Source organism: Hydra vulgaris, chromosome 02, assembly GCF_038396675.1.
Source record: "Hydra vulgaris chromosome 02, alternate assembly HydraT2T_AEP".
NCBI classification, from domain to species: domain Eukaryota; kingdom Metazoa; phylum Cnidaria; class Hydrozoa; order Anthoathecata; family Hydridae; genus Hydra; species Hydra vulgaris.
In genome coordinates this window covers 67,153,455-67,171,413 of record NC_088921.1, presented here as the reverse complement: position 1 = coordinate 67,171,413, position 17,959 = coordinate 67,153,455, and the positions used below count along the sequence as shown (strand labels likewise).

Below are 17,959 nucleotides of genomic sequence, written 5' to 3'. Positions count from 1 at the left end.
AACATAATTTAAAAAAATTTGCTGTTATTAGTAATCGAAGTAGAAAAAAATTTATTTTATTTGGTTGCAAATGTTTTGGAGGACAGTGTATCTATATATCTATAAATTAATATACATATATATATATGTATATATATATATATATATACATATATGTATATGTATATAAATTAGTAAAAACACTTATCTAGTGTTTTTTTCTTCGACAGCTTGTTTCTCCATCAGTAGGTTCATCAGGAAGCTTGTTTCAGATAGGTTCATCAGCTTCCTGATGGACCTATGTATTTTAAAGGTTTTTTTTTATGTATAAAAATGCTTATTTAGACATAAAAGTTAAAGAACAGAGCATTGAAAACATGATGCGGTACATTTTTTAATTCACCTAATATTTTATTTTTACTATTTTTTTCTTTTCTTTTTTTTGGTTTATAATTTAAATAGATCGTAGATTTTAATAACGTGATAAAGTATAATAGAATATAAATTTGATTTGAAGTAAAATGTATAAACATTAATAAAAATAATGAAACATTTTAATTTAGCGGTAGAGCAATATTTGAACCACCGCGCTATTTAACTGCAAATGAAGCCATAAACCAACTGCTTGAAGTTGCTAACGAAAGACGTTTGAATAAGAACGAGAAAAAGCAAGGTTTTTGAAAAAGTTTGTTTGAAATAATATTTTATAAAACAACTGCTATAGTGACTAATATTTTTCGAAATAATTTGCTTTTTAACTTGTTTTTATAAAACTACTGGTTGTGTATTAGTTTAGAGTATAAATACGAAACAGCTGACTATGTACCATTTCTGAGTATAAAAAATAGAGAACTTTAATTGTCATTTAAACATTCCTTTTTTTTTTCTTCCAGTATTAGACGACAGTAGTTTTTGCGTGGCTTTGGCAAGAGTTGGGTGGGAAGATCAGAAAATAGTATTTGGTACAATGAACGAAGTTAGCAAGATAGATCTTGGTCCTCCTATTCATTCTTTAATCATACCTGGTGAAATTCATTATATAGAAAATGAAATGCTGCAGTTATTTTCAATTGATCATCTACAAAATACGCAAAATGAATAATAAATAAAACTTATCATTTAATGAAAACTTTTTTTTTTAATTGGCTTTTAACTTTTTTCCAAAATGTGTACGTCAGAGTCCCTCTATCTTATATTATCTATTATAGAATCCCTCCCGGCGCACAGTGAGTCAAAATCCATAAAAAAAGTATTGCTGGAAATTAATTAATTTAATTATGTTACTAAATACCACTAAAAGTCAATAATTAACTTTTGTGAACAATTTTCAAGATTTCGCCAATTTATACGTCTTTTTCTGAGACTCATTTATTTTATTTATCGGAAAACTCGTTCAAAAAAATCTAGCTTTTGTGTCACTCATTTAAGATTGACATGGGTAAAAACAGTTCAAAATTTAATTTTAAGTCATATGTTTAAGATGTTTGGCAACTACTAACAACATTTTTGACAATAAATTTTGTTTTTAGTTTTTCATTACTGAGATCTCAAAAATGTGTCATAAATTGATTTTTTTAAATTAGTTTAATTATGAGTTAAGTTTAGAAACTAAACGGTTCCACTAGATTCCATGGTAGTTTTAATATTTTCCCATTAATAGGTATATATGAAAGCAGAAAAAATAAAAATCACTTGCCCAAACTTGCCCCAATTAAAATAAGACCTTTCAAATACTTCGGTTTTTTTGTGTTTTTTTTTTTTTTCGTTTTTAATTAAAACTTGCCGTATAAAGTAGCGAATATTAGTTCATTGCTTTCATTCATTACACAAGTTATACATTTAGTTCCTATTAGTAAAAAAACTCATGCTCATGCAGATGGTGCTAATTATCAAACCTCAAAAACCAATATATGCAACGTTTGATGGCATAGTGCACGTTTTAAAATTAAAACTTGTGTATAAAATAACTCAAAATAGTTCATTGCTTACATTCAACATGAAAAGAATACATTTAGTTCCTATAATTTAAGAGTTAGAAATTAATCATGATAACTTACTCGAGGCTCTTCTACGTGAGTTTTGTAGGCTGGAGGGTCTATACTATGAAAGTATTGAAAAACCTGAAATGATAAATCTAAAGAAAACTCTAATTTAATATCTAATTTATTATTATTAAATAATATCTAATTTAATATCTAATCTAATAATATTTAAATGTAAATTCCGATCAAAGTTGCGGAAGTATGCAAAAACCTTCTCTAGACTTTTAGAACACGAGCGAACTTGGTTGAACAAAGATATTACTGTTAACAAAAAAAATGTTGCATCAGGTTCAGGTAGAAAGTGCAAGAACTGGGAAGAATTAGGTGATAGAAGCAGAAGATCTAAGGTATTAATAAATAAATTAAATTCAACCCAGTTAAAAAAATAGTTTACAAGCTTAAATATTAAATATTATCTTGTTTAAGGTTGCATCCTGCTGAAGCATTGGGATTAGCTTCAATAAAAAAAGCCACTAGAGATCCTAGCAAAAAAGACTTCGTTGATCTTGTGAAAAGTGCTACAAACTCTGAAAAAGATAAAATCAAAAGGATAAATTTTCCGATAAAAATGAAAACCGAAGATGCCTTGAGCTTAAAAATTCAGTGTGACCTTTCTGATGAACAGTATCAAATTATTAGAAATTCATCGATAATACATAATGAACAAAGTCTTTTCCAGACAGCTGTTGTTCCACTTAAATTAACCATCATGAACAAAAATGTATGGTTAAATAAAAAGCACTCTAGTACACATTACTGTAGACCCCTCCATCTCCAATATAAAAAAAAAACGGAAGAGTTGATAAGAAATGAATATGAACTTTTAAAAGCAGAAATAAATAGACTAGTCAAGTTTGAAGTAAAGTTAGAAATAGAGGAAGGCAAACCGGATACGACTATCACATTTAAGTTCAAACTAGATTTAACCATGTTTGATGGTAAAGTGGTTAATGCCCTCACTAACACTCTGTCCTCGCAATCATTTAATGTTTGCGGAGCTAAGCCCAGTGAACTTAATAACCCAGCATTGATCAGATCTAAACTAATCAATAAAAAAGTTTTATCTTTGGGTCTTTCTACTCTGCATTGCTGGCTCAGATGTTTTGAATATATTTTACATTTAGGATATAAATTAGACATTAAAAATACTTTGCCAAATCCCCTGCTGATAAAGCATTAGTAAAAAGTAAAAAAACGAACATTCAACTGAGGTTTAGAGAAAAGCTAAGTCTTATAGTTGATATGCCCAAACAGAGTTTTGGCAACATTAACGATGGAAACACTGTCAGAAGAGCATTTGAAAATGCTGAAACTTTCGCTGATATAACGGGAGTGGCAGTAGATGTAATTATTAGATTGAGGACAATCCTAATAGCAGTATGCTCCTGTTATGAGTTGAACTCTGAAAGTTTTGGCCAGTATTGCTATGAAACTACAGCTCTTATACTCAAAAACTATTGCTGGTATGTGATTCCCCCAACTGTTCATAAAGTCTTGGAACACGGTGTGCAGATATCTGAGGCATTAGAACTGCCAATTGGTTACTTCTCTGAAGAGTCACAAGAGGCTCTAAATATAGAAATTCGCAAAGCTAGATTAAACCATACAGCCAAGATATCTAGAAAGAATGTTATGAAAAACCAGTACCAATACTTGTTGATTAGAAGTGATCCTGTAATATCAAACACTTGTTTTAAAAAATACAAGGTTGAAAATGGAAAAACACTTACCCCTGAAGTTTTATCTTTGTTAATGCTGTAATAATGAAATAAAGCCTTTTTATTAGTATTAGGTTTTCTTTTTCTGTTTTCTTGAAAGAAAAATTAGATAAGATAAATATTTATTTTGTTTTTAATATATTTTAATATTATATAATATTAAAATATTTTTCGAACAGTTTTTCTTTTTAATTAATAAATGTTTTGGTTTGAGGAATTTAATTTTTTTAAATTAAGTCAGTCATTGTGCGCGTAAAAGTCTCTAACGCGTATACGCGTAAGTAGTACGAGCCTTAGGCACAAGAAATATTTAGATTAAAAAATATGTGGTATTCTTTTATATGGTATTTTGGATCAAGGAATTTGATTTTTTTATTTAGGTTATATTTTACGCGCGTAAAAGACAGTTACACGCGTATGCGCGCGCCTTACGCGTCATAGATACGCGTAAAAATTATTTTTAATGAAAAATTTAAATTTTTTGACCCAAAATACGATTATATTGATGTATCACGTAATTATATATCATAGTTATATAATTTTTGCCGTTTTTTCACCTTTCTGACTCACTGTGCGGCGTCAAAGAAGCATTCTTTCGAAAACCTTTTTTGGGCGACGAAAGCCTATGTGTTTTCGGGTGGCCAAAATACAAAAAAAAGTTGTCTCAGTTTTTCGAAATCTAAATTCCTACTGCTTTAGAATGCTCAGATTAAGGAAAACACAAAATGTTTTTACTCTGGTGATAGTAATCTCAGAGATAGTGACCATCAAAGTTAAAAATACTTGCCAAATTTAAGTTTTCAAAAAAAATTATGTTTTAGTTTTTCTAGCAGTGTTTCGTGAATAATTTTTTTTCTGCTAATTTATTTATATATTAAAGAGTACCAAATTATATTCGTTATAAGATGTGCTCAAGAAAAAAAAACTTTTTTTTTTTCAATTTTCCTGATGTTTTAAGCCGAAAAAAAGGTTTATATCACAACTTCCAACTTCCGTGATCTCGCAAAAAATATAGTATCAAAAGGTATCGACTAAACTGGAATTGAGTCTATTTTTAAGAAATTAAAAAATTAGCTGCGACAATGCGAGAAATTTCTATTTGAAGTTTGTGCTACCTGGATTATAGCCAATTTTCAATTTTTTGTTTTCCCAATGGATAATTGATCAAAAGTCTGTATAAGACTTTGTATTCAATAATCAATTGAAAATGATAGTTTATTATTGATAATTGAGATTTAATTACGTAATTATTTGCATATGTGTTATTATCCTATGCTTAAAATTAACATTCCATGCTTGAAATTAACATATTTAAAAAGTTAAAAGAATAAAAAGTTATATTCTATTAAAATTAAAAGCAATGGATTTTACAACTAAAGATATTATTAGCTGTTTCAAATATTCAACAAAAGAAGAAAATATAAACAATGCTTTACTTTTCATAACTTCAAGAGTTTGTATGAGTGGTGGTAAAAAAGAAAACTTAGTACAAAAGATAAATGGAGTTGAATCGAATTGCCAAAGATTTTGGAGAGATTCATCAAGAAACACAGTTTTTTTGAAAAGAAACACAAAAAATGGTTAAAATCAAAAGTTTGAAATAGTCTTTTCGTCATTGGAATTGGCACAAAATATAAATGGCCGACCAAAAAAAGATTTTGATGATATGAGTAAGAGAAGAAAGCGTCGGATAATTGCAAGAGAGCATGCAAATTCAAGTTTTGATTCAATTGAAAAATCATTACTCATAGCCCGTAGAAAACTATATATTCAAAAACATTTTTTTTTATTCATTGTGTTAACACATGTCATCAAAAATCATAAAGATTCACATCATATGTTTGTTCAGCTGACAAATGACAACGATAAAACGACAGCTGAAGAAGCCGCTGCAATAATAATTGACCTAGATCTTAGCGTATCTGGCTATAAACGAGTCCAACAGGCATCTAAAATAAGATATCCATCTTATTCAACAATTGAAAAAGCACTTAAGTTGTGTGGTACACATGATAATCACTTGGAAGTCAGTGATTTGAGAGTCAAAGTAGATTTACAAGCACTTATGAATCATACCGCTAAAAGAATTGTAAAAATGAGGCAAAAAGAAATAATGGATTATTTGGATATCAGTAACAAACTAAGTGAAAATATGTTGCTTTTAAACCGTTGGGGTATGAATGGATCTACTGGGAAGGCTTTGTATAACCAACCGTTTTCCGATTCTGTTGACAGTCAAGATTCAAGTATGTTTGCAGTTGTAACAACACCTCCGAGGCTTAGTGTGTCAAATTCAAAAAATGACTTTTTGTGGACCAACTTAATGCCTCTTGTGTAAGATTTTGTAGGCCAATTGAACTTCATTTCATCAAAGAAACTGCCGAAGTTGTTTTAGGAAAAAAACGTCAAATAGAAAATGAAATTTCGGATTCGCATTCATTGAATATTGAATTAATTAATGGAAAGTTTGTTATTATTGATTTCAATTTTATTTTGTGCATGATTGGTGGAAAGGTATAAGCAATTATAACAAACACATCGTCAACGCAGCGCTGTTGTATTTGCGGAGCTACACCAACTGCAATGACTTGTTAGAAGAAATTTTAAGCGGATTTACAGCATAAAAATGTACACGTATCTATGGGATATCTCCGTTACATTCTTGGATAAGATTTCTAGAGTGTCTTTTACATATTTCATACCGACTCGAATTCAAAAAATGGAGAGTAACCAAAGCATTCAATACAGTATACAATAACAAAAAGAAATTTATCAAGCAATTAATGTTCAAAAGGAAGCATCTCCGAGTTGATTTTCCTGCAGTTAGTGGAGCAGGAACATCTACCACCAAAAACGTTTGCAGAAAAGCGTTCTCTGACCCAAAAGAACTAAGCAAAAGATTAGGGATTGATCAGACAATTATTAAAATGTTCAAAAATATCTTAATTGCAATAAGGTTTCAGCAAACATTAAATCCAGAGTTTTTTGAGCTATACTGTAAAACAGTATACCGTCGATATTTAGATCTGTATGATTGGAATAAAATGCCGTCAACAGTTTACAAAGGTCTTGCACATGGAGCAGAAATAATGATAAACTCGCCAGTTTCCTTGGGAGTTTTAGCCGAGGAAGTATCTGAATGCCGAAACAAATATTACAGAAGACATCGTGAATTACATGCTCGTAAATGTTCGAGACAAGCAAATTTTAAAGACTTTTTTAACCGTGCAATGAAATCATCCGATCCTCTTATAAATTCTCCTTGGAAATCTCCTTGGAATCTCCTTGATTTCTAGACGGACGAAGAATGTTGTGCTCAAACTTCCAGAAAAAGTAAAGAGTTTTTAATTTTAGAAGTGGACAATATGGAATCAATAAAACTGACAGAACTAGAATCCTCAGACTTAGAATTATATGAAGCAACAGAAATTATTAATTTAGAAGATGAAATACTGAACGATTTAGAAGCTACTAATGAAGATTATTTGGAAGATGAAAACATTGACGTGTGAAATAAATAAAGCAATATTATAAGTAAATATTATGAAAAATTATTACTTTGAAGAAAGTTTTTTAAATATTCTCTTTTTAAAAATTAAAACAAGTTTGTAACCTTTTGTAGAAGTACTTGTGTCCTCTTAGGTATTTATGGCCTACACAGTTTGCTAATTAGGTCTGTGAGGGTAATGGGTTATCTTTACAAGTTACCTGCTCCAACGAAACAATATAATAATTAATAAATAATATAATCAGTGGCGCGGCTAGTTGTTTGGAGTTGTCCCCTAAAAAAACAGTCTTTAGGGCCCTACAAATCTTAAATTTTTTTTCTTCATTAAGTTTAACTATAAAAAAAAAAAACTCTTTAACTTGGGTCAAAACGCAGCGCCGTCCAGGTGTTTGAACTAAATAAGTTAATAAATTTTTAGTTTAAATGACATAAAGATAAAAAAATTAAATAAAAGTTATCACTTTCTTCAAAACTATTTTTGGCCAATCATTTGTATAAAAATACGACAGTGCAGTGGCTCCCTCCCAAAATATTTTTGACGCCAAAGCGTTTTAACTTCTTCAAGTCAACGGTCGTCGCAATATTTATTTTTGGAGGCAGATATTTCGGCCGTTGCCAGATTGAAGGCAAGATGATGCGGAAGTTGTTTCCAATAGCTTATACCTCTTAACTAGAGGTTAGATTTTTCTCTTCCACCACTAAAAAAAATTTTACTGTGTTTAAATTTGAAGATTAGTTAGGTGCAATTGTTAAAATTGTTATCAAAGTTGCGTAATAAATTGGATTTTTTGCCAAATTTTTATATATTATTTTTCTTATAGTGGGGCCACAATTACGTTTCTAGTTGGGAGGCTGAAGCCGGGTTCCAAAATATCTTCTGGCTGCAGACTTTCGTAAGTTCCTGCGATAACCCGAACATTCTGCCGCAAAAAGTTTTTTGTAGGTCGGCTGTCAAATGCTTCAAAAAAGAAGTTGAGACAAAAAGATTTGCGTCGTTATCACCTGATCACGTGATTAAATAGCAGCTTTTCATACTCTAGTTTTCACGTTGCAAAACAAAAAGGACGCTATTATCTAAATGAATTCTTGAAAAGTTTGGGCAGTGTGCGTAAAATATAAGGAATTGAGTAGCTGAGGCGTTTTTATTTTATTAAATTTTAAATCCACTATTTTTAAGTTTAAAATGCTAAGTTGCTGCATCTCGTAAATTTAAGTTTTTCCTTTAGAAGGCATTTGTTTGCTTTTTCAACAGACTGATACCGGTATTTATTCACCGTTAAAACTCAATCTCGCTTTATTATAAGACCGCAAGATTTTAACGAAAAACTTTACTTTTTTTTCTATATCCAAGTTTTTCAAAAAATACCTGATAATAATAAGAATTACGAGATACATTGTTTAAAACCGTTTGTTAATCAAATCAGTAAAATAAACTGGTCTTCAAAATTATTAGAAAAATGATCTATAGCAAAATGTACACAAATTTTATTGATGGTAAACTTCTTAATAAAAATCAATTAGGTTTTCAGAGAAACAATACTATTGAACAGAATTCTCAATTTACACTAGACATATTCATTCATTTGTCAAAAATTTTTGATATTATTAATCAGCATATTTTATAAAAAAAAGCTGCAAAGCTATAGTATTAGAGATAAAACTCTAACTTAGTTTTTCATTTTAATAACCGTGAACAACTTGTTTATAGAAAGAATTACTTATCGCGAATAATAACAAATAGAACATGCAGTGTTTCTCAAAAATCCATAGTTTTGACCGCTTTTGTTTTGAATTTCTTCATAAATCTTTAAATTTGAAACCAAAAATATTTAATAAACTTTCGTGTTATTAAAAATATCGATGAGTCATTTCACCAAACTAAAAATGACCTATTTTGTATTTCTTACCGTTGTCGTATTCTATGTAAAATAGTCGTACCTAATTTTGACTTTTCTTTTAAATAACTTATTCTTCCTATAAAAAGAGAAAATAAGAAATTATCTCTCACAAAAATTTATTCTATTTTTAGTACTTTAATTGTATTGGTTTTTACTTTTTTGTGTTTTGTATATAGAATATGAAAAATATTATATAATATCTTTATAATATTATCTAATATTTTAATACATCCTTTATTATAAAAAGTACTATATCAAAATTTTTTTAATATATGAATACTTTATTGCTAAAAATCAAAAAATGTTACTTCGTCTTTTTCCTATGAAAAAATTAAAACAATTTAAGTATTGTATTGAAATTTTATTGAAATTTTAAATAAGTTATAAAAAATTCATTTTAATGTATATTTTTTAAAAACAAAAATGTCTCTAGCAACACCATGGCACCATAGGTTCCTTGAGATTAAAACATCATTTCAAGCCGGAAAATTTGCATTATAAGGTGTAAGAAGTAGTATTTAAACTAAAGAAGTAACTCAATACTTACTTAAAATCCTTACTTTAAAACCATATTTTTACAACTTGAAATGAGAGTTATTTATTTGCAGTTTTTACAATTGAATAATGTTATTTGGAACTAAATAGTGTTATTTGAAAAAAGTGCCCTAAAGGTGTATTTGTGTCAAAGAGATTAATAGAGTTATCGGTATTTTCAGCAATTATTAAATTTAATAATGGAGTTATTGAAATGAAATCTATTTTTGTTGAGTTTGGTATACCGTATTATAAGTTGTTAGCAAATGATAATTTGAAAATGGATAATTAAAGAATAACATTAATAAATAAAATGTTCACTAAAGGGGCGACTAGAATGGAATGAAACTGAGAGCCGTTGGGAAAGAATTTGTGGATTATAAAAATCAAAATGGAACTGTACCAGCTTATGAAGTTGGGGCTTACTAATTTTTTATTTATTTTTTGATTGTTTTGTTTTTTAGTTTTAGCCTATTTAAGCAGCATTTATATAAGCAGCACCAAAACAAACTCTTGGAAAATATAAATATTTGAGATTTTCGGCGCTCCTAGTGAGTTTTTATTCTTTTTTTTAGACTTTTTGTAATAATTTTAATTGTAAAAAAGTAGGAAACTCGCGTAACTGCTTTATTTTCTATGCAATTACTTAATGTTTGCAGTTAAATGATCGCCTAAAAATTTTAATTTTATAAAGCAAACCTTTCTTGTTTTAAAATAAATATAAACTTTATCTTTTCAAGCATAAAATTCATTACTGAATAAATAAGGCAGAAAAATTGTTTACAATTTTTTTATTTTGTTGAAAATTTATTGATTTATTCATGTTAACATAAGTCAGCATTTAAATTACTTCGTTTTCCTTTTAAATGTTTTTGGGAACATGAACCATCTTAATTTTATAAACATTTGTAATGTTTTTTTTTTTAACTTGTGGTAAAAATTGTTTATGGAAGGAAATTAAAAAGATTGCAAGATCTTTATGATACTGCAATCTTCTTAAAGCCCTACCAATAATATACTTAATTTAAATTTACCTTGTACAAATTGTTCATGCAAAAAGAGAGAAAAAAAAAATACTTCTTGAACCATGCTCCTTTTATGTTATATAAATTAAAAAGACGTGAAGGTCTTTCAGGAAGTTTTAAGTTTCGAAATGAAATCACGGGTTGGCTACGTAATCAAGAATTTTGGTTGGTTAAATCATGTTAAAGAAAAACCGGAGACTATCTTGTAATGTCTGCAAAAAGGTATACTAAACAACGTTTTTTTTTTTTTTGTAATTCACCTCTCCAAGGGAGGGCCACATCGGGTGACACCATCACGATGTGACACAGAGGGGTGACATCAAAATGTATATAAAGCAAAAATGCCAAAAAAAATTTTCTAAAGGGCTTTTTATATTTTTTTTAATTTAGAAACTTCTAGATATAGAGTACTTTTTTTGTTTCACTTTTTCTCTGTTCGAGTCTATAGGGGTGACACCGAAAGTTTACCGCCCTGGGTAACAACGACCTAAGCAAAGCCACTGAAGCCAATATGGAGACAATGATGTTTCTTGAAAAAGCCACTGTGCTTTCAACTTAGTTAAAACAAATTCAGTTAATCGATCAACCTACTATTACAATACCAATGTAAAGAGAAAAATGCTATAAAAAGCTATTGTTTAGATAGAATACAAAATTAGTTTAGTGTTTTACAATATTTACATTCATAATATTTTTAGACTTAAAATATTTTACATTGAAAAGGTAAAATATTTTTTGTCACAAATATTTTTTGTCACAACTTTCAAATGATTTGTTTGTTCCAAGATCTTATTTAAACTCAATTCATTTTAAACTTAATATAAGTAAAAAACTCACCACTACTCACTTATTTTGGTCTTGATCATATTTATTTCTAATTAAAATTAAAAATATATGATATTGTTTGTTTATAAAATCTTATTATACATTTTACCATTTGTAATATTTTTGTGGAACTTATATGTATTTTACTTTTTATATTTAACTGTAGGGTAGAGTTGCCTTAATTAGAACAGCGCCTTAAAGGGATCACTCGCACTTATTTTTGAAAAAAAAAACAACAACCAATTATGGCTATATTTTGCATTTTTCTAGTATAATTTCTTATTTTTTCGTTTTGACAGACTTTGAAAGTTATCCCTCGAAAAATGCATGTACACCATTGATTTAAAGCTTTTTTTTTGCGTCATTTTTTTTTTCAGTGATCTAATTTTGTGTTCATACTATATTGATTGCTTATCTTATAAGTTGCTGCAAGCATGATATTGCAGTGATATTGCAGTAAGCAGCCGTGGCGCAGTGGTTAGAGTTCTGGCTCAGAACCCAGAGGTCCTAGGTTCGACGCCAGCTCTAGCCCAACAAGCGACATTGGTACGGAAGGAGGCGTGAACTTTCTGTTAAATGCTCTCCCGCGGTGCTCTGTGATAAGACCGTAAGGACTTCTGGTAGCACCTAAAATAACTACAAAAAAAAAAAAAAGATATAATAAAATAGTCCAAAGTTTCCTTGATGAGGACTATAAAGTTTTCCTTACTTAATCAGTAATAAAATCAATAGGTTGTAGAAATAGTTCAGACGCAGTTTAAAAACACTTAATAACAACTATAAACCTTAAAAACAATACTTTATTTAGTGATTTTTAATCAATAAATTTAGAGAACGTCCTAACAGTTTTATACAATTTTTTGTTTGTAGAATTTCAGTTTGCCAGGATAATACTAATCCTATTATAACTTTTGAATGAACTGTTTAAATTTTCATTGTAAAGATAAATCATTTTTAATTAATTTTTGGTAATTTTACTGAGTTTTTAAAAAATTTTATTTTTAAATCAAAGTGTTCCAACTTAGGAAACCAGTTGCTTTGATTGGAAAAATAAAATAAATAAAAAAAACTTTTTAAAAATAGCTTTCTATTCAATCGACTAAAAAGTAGAAAAAAACTTTTTTCTGTTTCTGGTACTCGTGGAAATCATGTACTTAGTAATAATCACTTTTGTAAAGCCAATACTGGAAGACATTGAAGGCAATTCATATACGTATGTAAACAAACAAACTCATCGAAGTGAAGGAATAGAAAGTTTGGCGCCTTTAGCTTTATGTACATTTAAAACGAAGTTGATTTTGAAAGCATCTGACTTAAAAGGCGCCAAACTTTCTATTCCTTTACTTCGATGAGTTCGTTTGTTTACATACGTACACTGCAGGCCAAAAGTTTCCGGACACTTGGATTTTGTTTAATTTTTTAATTAAAACTCCCATAATTATTTCAAAAAAATTCTTATATCATATTTATTTTATAAAAGATACATATAGTTACTATTTAAGAAAAAAAAAAAGAAAAAAAAAAAAAGAAAAAAAATATTAACAACACTATTATTATTAAACTGTCTTTTCGTCAAAAAATAACCCACGAGTTTTTATCACTTTTTTTGCGATCCGTGGCATCCTATTTATTAATTTATCTATTATTTCGGATGTAATTGATAACCAGGATTCTTCTAATATCTGCCACAGGTGCTCTTTGGATGTTGTGCATTTTTGTCTGACCTTTCTGTCCAATTCTTCCCACAGTAACTCTATTGGGTTCAAATCTGGTGATTGGGCCGGCCAGGTCATGTTTTTGAGGAGACCATTATCCTCTTGTTCCTTTATGTAGTTCTTACATAATTTTGAGGTGTGTTTAGGGTCACTGTCCTGCATAAAAACAAAACTACGACCAATAGTTCTTAAGCCAGAAGGTATAGCATTGTTTTCTAGAATTGTTTTATATTGTTCTTTTTTCATAATATCCTCAATTTTAACTAGGTCACCAACACCAGCTGAAGAAAAACATCCCCATACCATAACTGACCCACCACCATGGTTGATTGTCGGCACTAAACACTCTGGGATCATTTGGGATCATGTAAATTCTACGTCTTTGCCCAAACAGTTCAAATTTGTTGGTCCATAGTACTTTTCCCCAGTCTCCTTCTGTCCAATTTTGGTGGTCTATAGCCCATTGTAACCTTTTTTTTTTATTTCCAATCCGTAGCAACGGTTTCCTGACCGCTATACGGCCAGAAAGTCCTGCTTGTCTAAGACGTCGTTTCGTAGTGGTTAATGAAATAGATTTTGAATGACTCTTATTAAAGCCTGAAGTTATTTCCGGGGCCGTAAGTCTTCGATTTCTTTTACTCATCAATATTATACTATTATCTTATGCTTTTGTTGTTTTCCGTGGTCTATCAGATCTTTTTTTGTCTTCAAAAATGCCTGTTTCTTTCCATCGTTTGATGGTATCTTGTACAGTACTTCTGGCAACTTTTAATTTTTTGCAAATTTTACGAACTGAATAACTTTCTTTATGTAATGTAATTATTTCAGAACGTTTTGCAACCGTTAAAGAAAGTTTCTTACCCATATTTTTAGTTAAATAGTCGAATTATAAAATTTTAAAATTTTTTTCAAGATTTTTTAATGTAACCATCATTAATACCAAATGAAAACTAAACAAAACTAAATATTCTTAATCATTTTAGTCGGCTATCATTATATTATAAATATTTACTTCATGTTTCAACAAATAAATAACTTTAACAAGACCAAACTCTCAAGAGTAATGTAACGCTATATATCAAGTTAAAATAAACAATTAAAAAAAAAAACTTACTTATTTAAGTTTGAAGTCAGTAATACCCAATTACTGACCTCAAACTTACATAAACACATAAAATTAGTAAGTTTAAGTATTATAAATTAATTTTATTGGTTAATTTAATGATACAGGATAGATTTTAGCTTTTTATATAAAAATATCAAGTGTCCGGAAACTTTTGGCCTGCAGTGTATATGAATTGCCTTCAATGTCTTCCAGTATTGGCTTTACAAAAGTGATTATTAATAAGTACATGATTTCCACGAGTACCAGAAACAGAAAAAAGTTTTTTTCTACTTTTTAGTCGATTGAATAGAAAGCTATTTTTAAAAAGTTTTTTTATTTATTTTATTTGGACGCATTTTTATTTGTCTGAAATTAACAAGTGGAATATTTGTAAAATTTTTAATTAAATTTATATCGATACTTAACACTTTTTGATGCCCTCTCGGTTTCCGATATTTTTTTCGGAGTTCCAGATCTAACCAACGGGGAGGTGGGGCATCGTAAATCTAAAAGACTTATTGAATCAAATGTAACAAATATAGCTATTGTTAGTCGGCAAAAGATTATTTGTAAAATTTCAGGGCTGTACGGTCAAAAGAATTGCTTCAAAAAGCGCTGTGAAGTTTTGGCCTCCACAAAAAAAAAATCATAAAATCAAAAAATGCGGACTCGTCAGTGAGTGAATAGAAACCTATAAAATGATATCATTGCAACAACAAATTTATTTTCAGTAACAGTGCAATTAACTAAGTCAAATTATGGTTAAAAATATAGTTGAGTTGTCTGTTTGTATTCATTAAATTATAAATGATTTCATAGTTAACCCATCATTGGTTAATAAATATTTATTCTTTAAGTGTTCCATTTAAGGCGACTCTCCCTATATTTTTTATTTTTTAACTTGTAATTTGTAACATAAATTGAAGGCCACGATGTAAGAAGGGCTCGCGAGAAAACAATATAAATTGCTCCAATCATATATTATGTATCTACGATCTTTCTTATTGTAAATTTTGTTATTAGGCTAACAAAAATAAACAAAAAAAGGACTTCAACCGCTTCAATGGCAGCCGCACTGGAATAAGCTGCAAAACGTTGCCACAACTCAGACCGAATTTAACTGAAGCTGTCAGAGTAATACATCGATAGAATACATCAGTCATTCAATCTACATTTACACCTGTTATGATAATTAAAATTCTAACCAAAATAAAAAATTTTTTGGATCATGTCCGTGGTTATCCTGGTACAAACTGAACTATGCGTAGAAAATCTTACCACCCAAAGGTTTACCTTTTTTTCCAAAAATTTTAAACGTTTCAACGGTAACCAAAAAAATAAACGGGTTTTATGTTAATATAATAGTCTCGAAGTTAATTGTAAAATAAAAGATAATGTGTACATTATAAAACTATTTGAACAGTTAAAAGTTGATGTCTTGAATGAGAAAAACGTTAAGGCCCTTTCGAAAATAATTAAGGGTCAAATTTGAGGCCGTATTCGGTATCAATGACAGAAAAATTGTATAAAACTAGAAAATGTATATTGTATATGCCAAACTTTAAGTTTTTTCCTCCTCAACAACACAAAAAAAAATTATGAATAAATTTTCAACAAGCAAGATGTTTTTAGATTTGGAAGTCTTACTTAATGACAATACGTTCGTCGTGTGTCACAAAAGTCACAAAAAGACCTAGGACAATTTGAGAATTTTTGTTTAACTTAAATCGGATATAATAAATATTATAAGAACGGAACAGAGAGCCTACCCTTTTTCCTTTCCCCTTTACCCTGTAAAAAAATTTTTTATTCTATCAACATGACATATACTATTGAGATACAATAGTTACAAATTTTTACATGCAAAAATTTGTAACTATTGTATTGAAACTGACATGATTTTAAGAAACAATCAACAACCAATCAACGATATTCTTTTTAGTTAATTCATTTGTAGTATATGTTTATAACATATGCAACAAATGAATATTAGAAACATAAGTCTTCCTCTTTGGATTCAATGGAATACTTTTTCATGTCTTGATTTTTTTTCTGTTTGTGCCTAGAACAAAACGAAATTGTCAAAACTTTTTATTGAAGGCTATTTTTTTTTTCTATTTTCAACAAAAAACCTGTTAGTTACTCCTGGTTTTTCCAAAAATTCTGACTTGTTGTATAAAAGGGTATAAAATTAAAACTGTTTGCCCCTGTCTAATATTGACAGATATTTTTGCACCACGATTACGTAATTTTTTTTACCGATAGAATTATACTGATTCAATAAAACAGGAAAAACAGATCTTGATCAAACAATCAATCAACTTTTTAAATGTTTTAAAATTCAAAATATAAAATTTATGAAATTAAAAAAAATTTAAAATCATCATGGATTACTATAGGCCTCAAATCTTTAAAAATTAAATAAAAACATTTCAAATACTTAAAAACAACAATAACTGAAAGAAAACCGGTATAAAACCTATGCAAAACAAATTGAAATTCAAAGAAAAAACATTAATGAAACATACTCCCCTTGATTGATATATACAAAAACGATTGATATATACAAACTTATACTTGATTGTTACTTATACAAACTTATACTTGATTGATACTTGATTGATATATACAAAAACGATTCAAAGTAAAATTGGAAACTTATAAATGAAATAATTGGTAATGATAAATTAAAAATGTGTTCTTTGTCAAAAGTAAATAAAACAAGTAACGAACTTTTGTATAATCCTAAAGACATACGAAATAAACAAGTTCTTTGTATGTATAAAAAATTCTGTCTAAAAGTCAGTGAAAGATCAAATTTAGCCAAAAGTAATAAAAAGTAGTAGCCCTAAAATAATAATTCAATAAATGATTATATCTTCCTTCAAGCTCTTATCTAAATAAACTTGAATCATCTTTTGACGAATTTGAGAACGTTTACAAAATACTTATATCTAATATTGCAATTGCTCCGGATGATATTAAAGGAAACATTGTAAATAGTTCATATGTCATAATTAAAAAAATATTCCTCAAGGGTTTCATTTGTTTAATTAAGCAAGAAACATTTCCTGACCAACTAAAAATGGCTAGAGTTACGTTCAATCTTTAAAGGAAGGAAATCAATCAATCTTTATTTGTCATTATCACCGAATTTCAGTACTCCTAGTTTTTTTTTCAAATATTCTAAAAATAGAAGATGTAGTCATCATGAAGTTCTGTACAAAAAGATTTACTGAGAATGATTTACTTTAACTAAAAGGCTATTTAAATAATCGCAAACAATTTATTCAAATAGATTCATCATTATTATCAAACGTATTACACATATATTAATGAAAACTCACATAGAAAAATTACATTAACTTTCTAAATAGCAAACTGCACGTATTATAAACTTTAAAGACGGTTAAGTCTCTAATGTTTATAATGCCTTTTGTTTTATATATACTTATTTATATATAAAACAAAAGACATTATAAACATTAAAGACTAAATATATATATATTATATATATATATATATATAGGCCTGTAGCAAGCGGGGAGAGGAGGGAACGCAAACGTTTTTTTCTTTACATATTTACGTAATATATCATGTAAATATTTTC

At 28.7% G+C, this 17,959-nt stretch overlaps 1 protein-coding gene across 1 annotated transcript in view; it reads left to right on the top strand.

The window, feature by feature from the left end:
- LOC105845166 (diphthine methyl ester synthase) overlaps positions 1-1,121 on the top strand; it is a 46,233-nt gene extending 45,112 nt beyond the window's left edge. Inside the window, exons 6-8 of the mRNA XM_065791760.1 lie at positions 325-364; positions 543-652; positions 873-1,121. Coding sequence (XP_065647832.1) covers positions 325-364; positions 543-652; positions 873-1,081 — 359 coding nt within the window. The 3' untranslated portion in view covers positions 1,082-1,121. The remainder of the gene's footprint in view (positions 1-324; positions 365-542; positions 653-872) is intronic.
- The last annotated feature ends 16,838 nt before the right edge of the window (positions 1,122-17,959 follow it).